At 47.0% G+C, this 12,545-nt stretch overlaps 1 protein-coding gene across 1 annotated transcript; it reads right to left on the bottom strand.

Moving 5' to 3' along the window:
- Positions 1 to 6,562: 6,562 nt before the first annotated feature.
- Positions 6,563 to 11,658, bottom strand: FITM2 (fat storage inducing transmembrane protein 2). The gene is made up of 2 exons (XM_032127133.1): positions 11,477 to 11,658; positions 6,563 to 9,259 (listed from the first exon to the last, which is right to left on the bottom strand). Exons 1-2 carry the CDS (start codon positions 11,647 to 11,649, stop codon positions 8,617 to 8,619), a joined length of 816 nt encoding a protein of 271 aa, XP_031983024.1. The 5' UTR covers positions 11,650 to 11,658; the 3' UTR covers positions 6,563 to 8,616.
- Positions 11,659 to 12,545: the final 887 nt, after the last annotated feature.

The raw sequence follows: 12,545 nt of genomic DNA, 5'->3' as shown, positions 1-12,545 counted from the left end.
CTTCAAACCACAGAATAAATTTAAAGTCATGGTGCAAATCAGACCTCTAAACACTGGAGAAAATAAATGTGTGTTTTGCTCGGAGCACACTGTTGAAATGCAACTGTTACAAGGAAGCCAGACAGGTCCAGTAGCTGGAGCAGGGCATGAACAAGAGCTGTCACCAGTGTTGCACTGTGGGCTGCTGGGGAGCCACAGACGCTGTACTGGTGGATTTTGTACAGGTTCTCAGCTAGATACAGTCAATAATAAGCCTTTGCTCTGCACCAAATTTAAAAAAAAAAAAAAAACCGGCAAAAATTGGTGCCACTCCCTGTCACCAAGCCTTGTTTTCCTGCCCTTGTAATGAAAAAGTACCAGGACTTTGCTCCAGGGAAAAGCAATCAGCGAGAGTGATAAAAGACAATTACTGTGGCAGGCAGGGGCTGGATTGATGTTCGAGATCCCACGGAACAAATGTCAGAGCCCCGATCAATCCAGATTAGCCCGTTGCTGTAAGCAGCCCTGTGGTGATTACAGGCTGGCATCATAAAAAGTTGCTCTTGCTCCGACGGATCTCAGCCTGATCAGACCTTTTCTGCTCCAGTTCCACTGCAAAGGGGAACCCACTGTACAACCTGGCCATGAGCCAGGCACTGGCCCCATGTTCACTGCCCAGGGCATGTTCTGTACACAGAAACATGAAAATGATGGCAAAAATCTGTTTTCTCACTCCGGGACTTTATGCTTTACTCTCAGCAAGGTGTGGGGTAACAGCAGCGCCCAAGGGGAAAGGCAGCAAGGTGAGGCACCTCAGAGGTGCTATTTTATATTTTAGACAAGAGGAAATGGCTCCTGCTGCATCCTGCACCCAGCATTTCTGTGTACCTGACCCAACCCCGGCCAGGGTCTTTCTTTACTCGAGATGTATTTATTTACCCAAGCAAATTTTTATCCTTTGAAATCCCTGAGTTTTAGAGACAAATGTGCTTTAAGGCACCTCGGTGCTTTAAAATCTGTATCTGTGCTGAAGTGTGGAACTTCTCATTATCAGAGGCATGAAAATCACAGGCTTTATGTCAAGTCCAAGCACCCCTGAGATGCAGCTTCATGACAGAGTCTCTCCCTCCTGCCTCCCAAGCCTCCTGTTTAACGGGCTCCCAGTGGTCACATTTGCAGAGCTGCAGCTTCTGAAATCTTTTTATTCCTACAGGATTTGCTCAAAAGACTCAGTTATGAAAATTGAAAACGTACGCGTCAGCCTTACTGCTGGCTGGCAGCGTTTTCCTTTGCTTGGCAAGGGATGGAGGAGACCTCTCCATGCAGAATAAAGGATTTCAACACCAAGCTGGCCAGAGGACAGGGAACACACCACAGAGCCTCTCGCAACTTGCCAAAGAAATTGAGATCAAGAGCTGCCTAAGAATATCTATTTGGTGACCATTTGGTGGCCCCGTCAGAATTTATTTGCCGAGTGTTCCTCTGTTTTTGAATGAATAAACCATCCTTACCACCCAGCTGCAATTTCGGAATCCAGGCTACAGAGGGAAGAGGGGTGGTGTAAGAGCTGCTCCTTCCTTCCTTTCTGCTGTGAAAGTAAATGAAGGATTTCCTCACAAAACACCAAACAGAAAATATTAAAGCTTGTGAAAATATTTAACATCAGGTTGTGTTTGGTGGCATTCACTGCCATCATAAGGATCAAAGCCAAAACTGCCCAGACTGGATCCACAATGCAGGCAATGACAGCAACTAAATCCCTCAGGTTGCTGAAAGATATATGGGATAATATGAATATGGTATTTTGAGATGGCCAGGGATAATATAAAATATGATAATATGAAATTAAAAACAAAAACCCCAAAGTAACAGGATGTACAACCAAAGAGCTGACTATTGTAACCCCAAACCTGCAATTTCCTGCGGCATTGCTGAGGAAAATAGGGCCATTTCCATTCACAGCAAAGCTGCTGTTGTTACAGAAGTCTGTAGAAAAGCTCCTTCTGCCATGGTGGGACAGAATAAAATCCCCAGTTCAGCAGCAGTGCCCAGGGAAAAGTTCAAATCCACAGGTGTGCATGAGATTGAAAACATCTGTGTATGCAGTGAACAGGAATAGATCTTGTATCCTTGAAAGATTTCCTAAAGCATGGCCTCAGTGGCCAAATTGCAGATGTTTCAGACCCAGCCATTTGTAATTCTAAATCTAAGGTTATGAGCAGTAATGAAAACACACAGGAACTTGGATTCTCTGATAAAGCACATTCATGACAAACACATTTCCTGGTTTTCCCCTGGTGCTGATCCCCAAATGTGCCCAAAGGACATTTCACTATCGTCTTTCATTCTTTTAGCTCGCTTTCCTCTGGAGGATTAAACAGAGAGAAAACAGCCTGCACTGAACAGCTCCCAGTGGAAGCAGGAATAGCAGCTATGCCATAAATAATGAGGATGAAGAATTGCTCTGTCAGAGCACAGGTGTCCATCACTGCAGCAGTACCTGTGTGCTGCTTGCCAGGCTCTACCTGCAGAGAGCAGATTATTTCCATTTCCTTTTCACTTTGGTGCTGAAGAGCTTCAACAAGCAAAATGTCAACCTCCACCCACTTCTCAGGAGCTCACAGCATTTTTTCTTCCTTTTTGTTCCCTCTGCACAATGATCTACTTTCAGCCCCTTTTTTCTTTACCCCTCTCTGCTGTCCTACCCCTTTCCTCCCTCCTGGACTCCCTGGTGTCCCTCTCCTGTCACAGGGAGCAGGCAATGCGTGACCATCTCTCAGAGACGCTCCTGTTGTCAGGAGTCCCTGGGTTGTCGAGCTCTGCATCAGTGAACAAATCACCTCCCATTCCCCCTGTCTGAGGAAGAACTGCTAAGAAAGGAAGGAGATGGAATCTTGCTAAAAACTTCTTAACGAACAGCACAGATCAATGACTTCTAAAACATTCCTTTAAAAATAACACCATCCATCCCCCTACTTGCATTGCCTCCCCTTCTCAGCCCTTTCCTACCAGCACCTCATCTCTCCTGTGACCTAAATCCTTTTTAGCTCCAGAAGAGTTATCCAAATAAAGCTACTTTGCAATCAGAACAGAGTGTAAGCAGGTTTGAGGGTGCTATGTAATGCTGCAGGCAGTTCTTGACACAGAACCAAGTATCCTGCACAGTTAAGTGCTGTTTTGCACACACTCTTTACATCACAAGGTCATGGCACTCCACTGCCAGCCTCCTGAACACTCTTCTATTTTTGCTTACCAGAAGCAATTTCTTTCCATTCTGTGACCTTGGATCCAAGCACTACCCAACAGCAATAGTTTTTTTTCTTGGACACAAGAAAAAAACCTCTGAAAACAACAAAGAAAAACCCCCCAGTGAGCAAAATAAACTAAAAAAACCCCGGCACGATTTTTTCTCCTAACTTTCAAATCATGACAATCAACAGAAAAAACCCATATATTCTTAAAAACTTCAAACATCTATCACTCCCATTCTTCTAAAAACTGAATCAGGTCAGGCTGTGACAAAGCTGAAGCAACAGAGCTGTGCTCTAGAGTGACACGGTACCAAGCCCACACCACATCTGTGCTCGCTCCCATGACCTGCAAAACCTGCAGAGTGCAGGCCCAGGGTGCCATTCCCAACAGCACAATCCTGCTAGGTGTGGGAACAACAATTCACACATTTGGATACGGCCAACAGGCTCTGTGGGCTGAGCATCATCCTTATTTTCCACTCCTTTAGCACAGCTTTCTCCATCACAGTCGACTGTTCTGAGGCACAACCTATTTAGCTGAATTTTCCCCGGCGATGAATCACGACTTAAGCCTGTCCCAGCTACGTTAAGCCTTTCCCAGCTAGGTTAAGCCTGTCCCAGCTAGGTTAAGCCTGTCCCAGCTACGGTCACACCACGTGTGACCTCTCGGTGCAGTCCCCGTGAGATGGGAAGGCTCTGCAGGCAGGGCAGGACCCAGGGAAGGCATTTCGGAAGAGCTGACATTTACACTGAGGATATGCCTAGTTCCTGCTCTGACATCAACCATGACTGAGGGAATACACAGCCCAGACCTGCAAAATTAACCCAGACTGGACATGGGAAAAGGCTTCGGAGATGTGAGAAAAAAGTAATCGTTTGTATTTATTCTTGTTCCGCATTTTCCTTTCTTCAGCCTTCACCACTGGGGGGGATCCTCAGTTCTGCCACAGATCCCCTGCCACTGGACACATTGCCAGGAAGAGCACAACAGTGAAAGGGCATTTTTCCAAGTGCTGCTTTCCCATGATACCCAACACTCCTGAAAGACTGGTAAAGCTCTTCCCCTACTGCTTATTTCCTGTGCCATGTTATAGTCCCAAAGCTTTACAGAGAAGTTATGTGGCTCGTTACAAGCACATGGCATTGCCTCTGTTTTGTGATGGACAGGGGGTAGTTTAAAAATAAATAACATTTCAGATGAAATATTACAATCACGTAATTGCCTGAGATTTCATGGACTGCACTCAACCTTGATGGCCATTTCCATCTCTGCTTTTCCAGCTTGTAAACTTCATGCTCTGATTCCATATTTCATTTAATCACTAAGGCACCCTTCCCATATCCAAATTAATAATTTCCTGCTAAGCACCTGGGTGAAAGTACCCTTCACTGAAGTGAGTGCCTGCTCCCCAAGAGAAGGACAAAGGTAACTCTCCTAATGCATCGAGCTCTGCTGTCACATCACCTCTTTCCCTCCTGGAGCTCAAGCACATCAGGTGCAGTTCTGCTCCAATAAATAAACCACGTGCTTTTCCTCAGGTTTTCCACCAGTACAGTGACAGAGCAGCTCTGTTTAACAACAGTTAAACATCAGAGTCACAACAGCCTTTTTGTATCTATTAATTACTTTCATCTTAAGCTTTGCAAAATACCTCAAAGAAGGGAAGGCAAAATACTGAGAGAGAGCACGCATCCAGCAGAGGTAAAGAGCATTTATTACTAATCTGTGCTCCAGGAGGAGAGATGAAGCTATGAAAAGAAATAATTCTAGGAAACAGGTTTCTGAGCAAAAGGAGATAGCACAGGGTGATCAAAGAGCTGGAAAAGGCCTATTGCAGAGAAGCTGCAAGGAGCTACTTTAAGCTACAGTGGAAAAATCAGGTAATATTTCATGAAGTGACCATAGATTTGTGTTCACAACTAAAGACTGATTTTCCAAAATATTTAACGTATCTCAGCACTTTGTTCCATTAAAGTGCACCTCAGGGCATAACTGGGTGTTTCTCACTTTGCCACCAATTGCCACACACGAAAACAGAAAACAGGATTCTTTTTTTGCAGCCACCCACAACCCAAGTTTCAGCACACACACATAAATTGGGAAACCAGGAATATCATTTAGCACCAGTGAAGCATTCATGGATCACATTTGCTTAGAACAAACTTGGAGGAACAATCAAACCCTGGGTTCAGACATGTTTAAAGTCTGAGCTGCTCACATGGCTCTTATGAAAGACCTCAACTTTCCTGTTCGCGTGATCTCGCCTCCAGTGACGCAAACATTTGAAAGAGTCCCAGGTAAGTGAAGAGTGAAATGAATCCTAAGGCAGTTTTCCTTCCCACTGTGTTCTACCTGTTCCCAGCAGAGGAAAATGTTCAAGGCACCAAGACCTTCCCTGGCCACAGCAGTCAGGCCAAATGCTGCTTCTGTGAAAGAACCATTAAACATTAAACAGGGCCCACAAAATAGGCCAAACACAGGCAATGACAAATTAACAGACAGATGTTGAAATATGTGAAGTATTGGAGGCAAAAATTCCCTAGGTAATTCTAGAGACAGAAAGACAGCTCTGTGAGAACAACAGGAATACTTTAACGCAGAAAAGCAAAAAAACTCCACCCCAACACATGAAACAAACCAGTAATACCTGTTGAGAGCTGATTTGTGCCTTTGGCAAAGGATACCAAATCCAGCTGCTCCCAGCACTGTTTCTCTTTGGCTGCAAATCTGTTGTGGAGAGGCTGCAATTTTTATTTTAATGATAAAAGTGTATTTGGGAGAGAAAAGGAAGTCAGATAAATGTGATGGCAAATATGAGAATGAAAAAATTTGCAACCTTTAGTTTCCAGCTGAAGTACAAGGAAGCAGATTCCTACTCTGGAGTAGAGTCAAAAAGCACAAGTAACGCTCTGGAGCACAAGGGAACTGTGCACCAAGAGCTGGCCCATGGTGTCTGGGTACTGAGAAAGACACCAAGATTTCCAAACTCCCAAGCAGTATCAGCCCATGGGAATTTTCCCACACATTTCAGTGGATTAGGCTTCCCCTCTGCTGCAATAAACCAACATCCATGTCCACAAAATGAACTGCTTGGTGTAACAGGCACACATTGGGAAACTTGCTTTAGTCAGCCATGGCTTTTGTTTTGTTTTCTTTCTAAAACCCTACACTCCTGAGAACCTGTGCTCTGTTAACCCTTTCAAACAGTGCAGAACCTTCAGTGCCAGTTTGATCACACAAATTCTGGGGTCTGGATCGTCCAGGGAAGTGAAGAGCAACAATGGCATCTTTACAGACATGAGGAACAGATTCTCAAAGACACAAACACTGATAAAAGTTTTCAAATGTTTTTCATTGTTTAAATAAGACAATAACTGTATCCTAACTTATTTCCATTTAAAAAAATAATCTGCATGACACTGGTTAAAGTGGACAGAAATATCCACAGTGATTGCACAAAACATTTGTGAAAATGAACATCATTTCAGCAAGTCAGTTGGTTTAAGTAAACAACATTTCCTGTTCCAAGGGCTTGTCTATACAGCAAAGTTACATAAAGATAACCTAAAATAGAACCTTAATGAAATTAATCATAAAACCTTCTGGGTATATAATCCTTTTTCATGGTGAAAGTGGCTTGCGGTCTAGCTTAGCTCTGTTGGGAGCAGGCTTAAATTACATCAAAAGAGTGTCTGCAAATAAATTTGCATTGTTTAAACAAATTTAGTTAAACCCAATATGAGTTAATCAGTGCAATTTTCAAAGAGTCAGCTTAAAAGGCAATTTAATATAAAACCAAGAGCAGCTTGACAGAAAATACATAACCCCCTGGACAGATTCTTTCTGAGAGGTGATTTGTTCTAAGGACACACAACTCCCACCTGCCACCAAATTCAGTGGAAATTCCAGTGAATTTAGCTCTCCTTAGAGGCAGACCAGAGCGTGGAGCTAACACTGCTGTAGGAATTGCAAATGCTTCCACTCTCTTGCTGGAAGAGAGATGTTGAGATGGCAAAATGTGCCAGGATTGATCTGTGGAGAATCCCACCCTGTATCCAGAAAAAGTCACCTTGGAGTCTGAGCGACCCCACTGTAGGGTCAGTGGAGGTGACCCACAGCCTTGCCCACAGACCCTCCTGGCTGTCCTGTCATCACTGTCAAACACACTTCGTGCAACTGCATCATGAACGAACCTTTATGAAATAATAAAAAGCTTTTTGAGATAAAACCTATGCTAAACATCTGACTGATAACGATGAGCAAACCCATCTCACCCCTATTCATTATCTCATAGCAGGGTTTTATTCAGTAGTGGGTTTCCAGCCACATCAAAAGTGGCCACAGCTTTATGTGCAATCAAAATTAAATAGCTTATTGGTATTGCAAGAATAAATATTGCTTCAAGCACATTCTGCTTTGCAGCTCCCAGGATAAACAATGCATTTCACTCATTATCAAGCAGACTATTTGGGAAATAGCGGGATAAGCTAGCTTGTTCTGAACACCAGAATTCCACTGTTGTTCTTGTTGAACTTGTGAACAAACCCAAGGAATTTGTTGTTGCAAAGTGTGCAATGGATTAGATTTTTAAAAAATTAAAATCTCAATCCTCATACTAGACTTTTTAGCAAAACAGAAAGGAGTTTGGGTTTTTTAGTGTCAAGAATAAAATGACAAAATATTATTACATCTACTTTACCTAAGGAGAAAGTTAAGGCTTGTTTTTTCAAGAGTTTCCTTTTCGGAGGCAGGCATGAATTTAAAGTCACAGTCTGCTTAAGACATTGCATCTCAGATTACTCTCTGTTGCAAAAGGTGCAGGCAGTAATGAGGCATTTCTAGCAAGATAGTGTTTTTAACACTTGAGAACGTGCGATGTTCCAGTTTCACAACAGAACTGCTTTCACAAGAATTGATATTTTTGCAATGCTTAGCAGCACTGTGATTATTAGAGCTTTCCCATAAGGCAATACAAATAGGAACATTGAAAAAAGCATGAGGTTTGGATCATCCACAATATCTCGACATAATTCAAAAAGGAAGAGGGAGAATTAACTGAGATAAACCACGCTCCCAAAGATCAAAGGCCTCTTTTAGCCTTGGGTCTGCTTCTCCATTCATTAGTAAGAGAAAGAAATTCAGCTTCTGATTTCTCTGCTGATAATGCCAGTTGTCAGCTCCTAAACAAGAGCAGACCTCTTCCAACACCAATGTTTTTTCTTCTCCCAGGGAAGAAGCTCATTACCACCTGCCAGCCAATGGCTAGTACAGATCTGGTTTCCTCCAACCCATCACCTTGTTCCTTACAGTGGAAATACAGTAACCATTTCTACATTCAACTACTCCAGTACTGAAAGCAAAATCCCAAACATTTCAAACCCTCTTTTATCTGCTATAGCTGTATTTCTTTGAACTCAAAGATATATTTGGAAGAGGTAGTCCAGGAGAAAAGGGCTTTAAATACCAAAATCTGTATGTCCCATACCAAGCTGACAGACCTATCAGCACACCGAGAAGCTTTTGGCTGAAGTCATGGAAATACAGCGCAGTACAGAGGAACATGAACACCCAGATCACGGTGAGGGAACACAGGGAAACAAACAGGACGTTGACCACCACACGCAGCTTGGAGCTGTGGTCCATGGACAGCGCTTCCAGCACAGCCACCTCCTCCAGGATCATCATGGCACAGTACGAGAGCAGGAAGCAGTGCCCCGAGATGTCGAAGCCGTTCCAGACGCCGCTGTCCTGGCGGCACTCCCGCTTGGAGGCGTAGAGCCGGCGGGGCTGGCCGGGTTTGCCCTGGATGGAGCACTCCCCGGTGAGGTTCTCCACGTACACGAAGAGCTCGGTGCACAGGTACCACACGGCCGTGCCCACCAGCAGCGCGCTCAGGCGCCGCAGCACCAGCAGCGCGCTCTTGGTGCGGCCGTACCGGAACTGCCTCCGGGCCAGCTGGTACGTGGTGAGGGCGATGAAGGGCAGCAGCAGCCACAGCGTCCAAGCCCAGGCCACCTTCACGAAGTATCTGGCAGAGGAAAGGCAGAGGAGACACAAGCACGTGTGAGACGCCACAGCAATGGGGCAAGTGGTGGAGTGCTCAAGGTCAGTGTTCGGAACCATCTAAATTAGACACTTGTGCCCTCCCCTCAAAATACAGCTTAGCTACTGTCTTAACTCTCTTCCCAGTACTTCCCTCAAGCCCAAAACCCGAATACTTCCTTAGGCAGGTACTTGTTCCCAAGGCAGCATTCCCTGGGACCCAGAGCCCTCATTCATTGCAGCACACTTGCAGCTCAGTTTTGCAATCACTTATAGCCTACAAACCAGCTCAACTCTGCCCTACTCAAAATGCAGCTGCAAAGATTGTATTTTTAGCTTGCTACCCTGGCCACAGTAACCCCTTCTCTGATTCTTCCACCATCTCAATTATCCTTGCTTACAAAGCCTTTCACAACCTCAACCTCTTAAGATAGCCAGAAGGACTGGCTCTTTCCCCTGATCAGCCTGTGAAGCTTTTCCTCTCTCATGTCCTTCTAAATAAATGAAGCAGCACAATGTGCCTGTTCCTTTACTGTCCTTTCAATTGATTAAAGCCTTCTTTTGGCATACAGAAATCCTTCCATCTCTAAATTCACTCTCTGCCCTGAAAACTTCTGCTGTCACGCCCATAAAATCTTGAAAATCAGCTGACGATGTGCTGATATCTTGTTTAACAGAAGACAGTATCACGTAACTAGTTCTCTTTTCAAATCTTAAAACTAGAGCATGTGTAAGTGAATTTATTAATGAGTTAAGGAGGCCACAGTCCAGGATCTTGTTTCTCCCATCAGCACCTTCCAGTGGAGCTTGCTTCCAATCAGCTGGTGGGAGAGGTGAAGCCCCTTTGTTACCCAGAGTCCAGTTAGAAAACAGAGAACTGAATTCTGCTCCATGGCTGAGCTATGGCCAGACACACACAGTCATCATTTAATCCCCACCTGAGCATCAAAGGCCAAGCCAAACCAGTCTAGAGTTCTGCACCTTCCTTATGACCCCAACAAACCTGTCAGGGCCTTGCCCAGGATTTTGAGTACCTCCTTCACTCTTTAATTTTACAGGAGAATTGATGCCTGCGTGGCAACTACAGAGGCTACCATGGAATAGTAATTGAAAATAAACCTCCCATTTTATTTAAAATGCAAAAAAGGCCACCAAGGTTACTGCTGACAAACCAGGAGGCAAGGAATTTGTAGGGAAAAAATATTTGCTTCAGGAACTGTCAATACAGATAACCTTCCTCTATTTAAAAGAGAGAACTGAACTGAAATATGCTTTTACTCTAAGATCAATTTCTCTCTAAGTGCTCCTGTCAATTCTCTTTCAATCACACTAAAAGCAGCTCCTCTCCCACGTTACCAAATGACAAATTTGAATCAATAAAGGCCAAAGTTCCCCAAGTCACAGAGGAAAACAGCAATTTTAGTTCTACTTTCAGACCTGTAGCAGGACAGCACACGTGCTCTGGCCCAGCTCATTGCTTCCTTCAAAATGCTCAGACTAGTTTTGTGGAATGAGTAAGCCAGTTAGATCATAGCCCAAGTGCTAGGAAAGGATGGCAGCCACTCTGCTTCTAGGAAGGATGCTAAAAGACCTATTTCCTTCAGCTGGGTTTTAGATCAGCTCAGTAACTATCACAGAATCACAGAATATGCTGAGCTGGAAGGGACCCACAAGGATCATGGAGTCCAACTCCTGGCCCTGCACAGGACACCCCAAGAGTCACACCATGTGCCTGAGAGCGTGGCCAAAATGCTTCTTGAGCTCTGGCAGCCTCGGGGCCGTGACCATTCCCTGGGGAGCCTGGGCAGTGCCCGACCACCCTGTGGGTGAAGAACCTTTCCCTAATATCCAGCCTAACCCTCCCTTGCCACAACTTCAGGCCATTCCTCGGGTCCTGTCACTGGTTGGCAGAGAAAGTGACATCAGTTTACTCAAATACGAGGAATTATCTGGGAGTTTAAGAAGGAAAAATCCCCTCCTTTTACCCCCTTCCAATAAAAACTGAGCGAGAAACGCCGGGTATTCTGAAACCTCTGAGTCAGGAACAGGCAATCTCATCATCTGAAACACCAACCCCGGCCCAGCGCGGCACACGCGGCCATCCCCGGCCCCCAGACCCCCTCCGGTTGCCCCCCGCCCGCTCAGCCCGTCCAGCACCGTCCCTCCCGCTCGCACCGGGCGCGACCCTCCCGCCCCTCCTCACACGTTGAGCGGGTTGCGCTTGTTCTGCAGCGGCGTATCGGGCACCAGGCCGCCGTCCTTGAGCGCGGAGCCGAGGACGGCGATGGCGAGCAGCAGCGCGGGGAGGGGGCGGCGCACCCGCCCCCGGGCCAGGGCGGCCCGCAGGCAGCGCCCGCTCCGCTCCAGCCGCTCCATGGCCGCCACCGCCGCCGCCACCGCCCCGGGCCCGGCCCCGCCCGCGCCGCCACCGCCCCCGCGCGGACACCGCCGGCACCGCCCGCGGAGCGCGGCCCCGCGCCCCCTGCTGGGCTCCGCGGGAGCGCGCCCGTACGCGCGGAGCCATCCGCACTGCTCCGCGCGGAGCCATCCGCACTGCTCCGCGCGGAGCCATCCGCACTGCTCCGCGCGGAGCCATCCGCACTGCTCCGCGCGGAGCCATCCATGCGAGCCATCCATACGGATCCACGCGGAGCCATGCATACGGATCCACGCGGAGCCATCCATGCGAGCCATCCATACGGATCCACGCGGAGCCATCCATACGGATCCACGCGGAGCCATGCATACAGATCCGCGCGGAGCCATCCATACGGATCCACGCGGAGCCATCCGCACGGATCCACGCGGAGCCATCCATACGGATCCACGCGGAGCCATCCGCACTGATCCGCGCGGAGCCATCCATGCGAGCCATCCATACGGATCCACGCGGAGCCATGCATACGGATCCACGCGGAGCCATCCATGCGAGCCATCCATACGGATCCACGCGGAGCCATGCATACAGATCCGCGCGGAGCCATCCATACGGATCCACGCGGAGCCATCCGCACGGATCCACGCGGAGCCATGCATACAGATCCGCGCGGAGCCATCCATACGGATCCACGCGGAGCCATCCATACGGATCCACGCGGAGCCATGCGCAGGGATCCATCCACATGGATCCATCCATACGGATCCACCCACACGGATCTATCCACAGGGATTTATCTGCATGTAGATCCACACGGATCTACACAGACCCATCCGCATGGATCCATCCATACGGAGCCATCCACAAGGATCCATCCATACGGATCTACACAGAC

This window comes from Corvus moneduloides, chromosome 17 (assembly GCF_009650955.1).
Source record: "Corvus moneduloides isolate bCorMon1 chromosome 17, bCorMon1.pri, whole genome shotgun sequence".
NCBI classification, from domain to species: domain Eukaryota; kingdom Metazoa; phylum Chordata; class Aves; order Passeriformes; family Corvidae; genus Corvus; species Corvus moneduloides.
The sequence above is the reverse complement of the archived record's forward strand: the minus strand, read 5'-3'. Positions and strand labels throughout refer to the sequence as shown.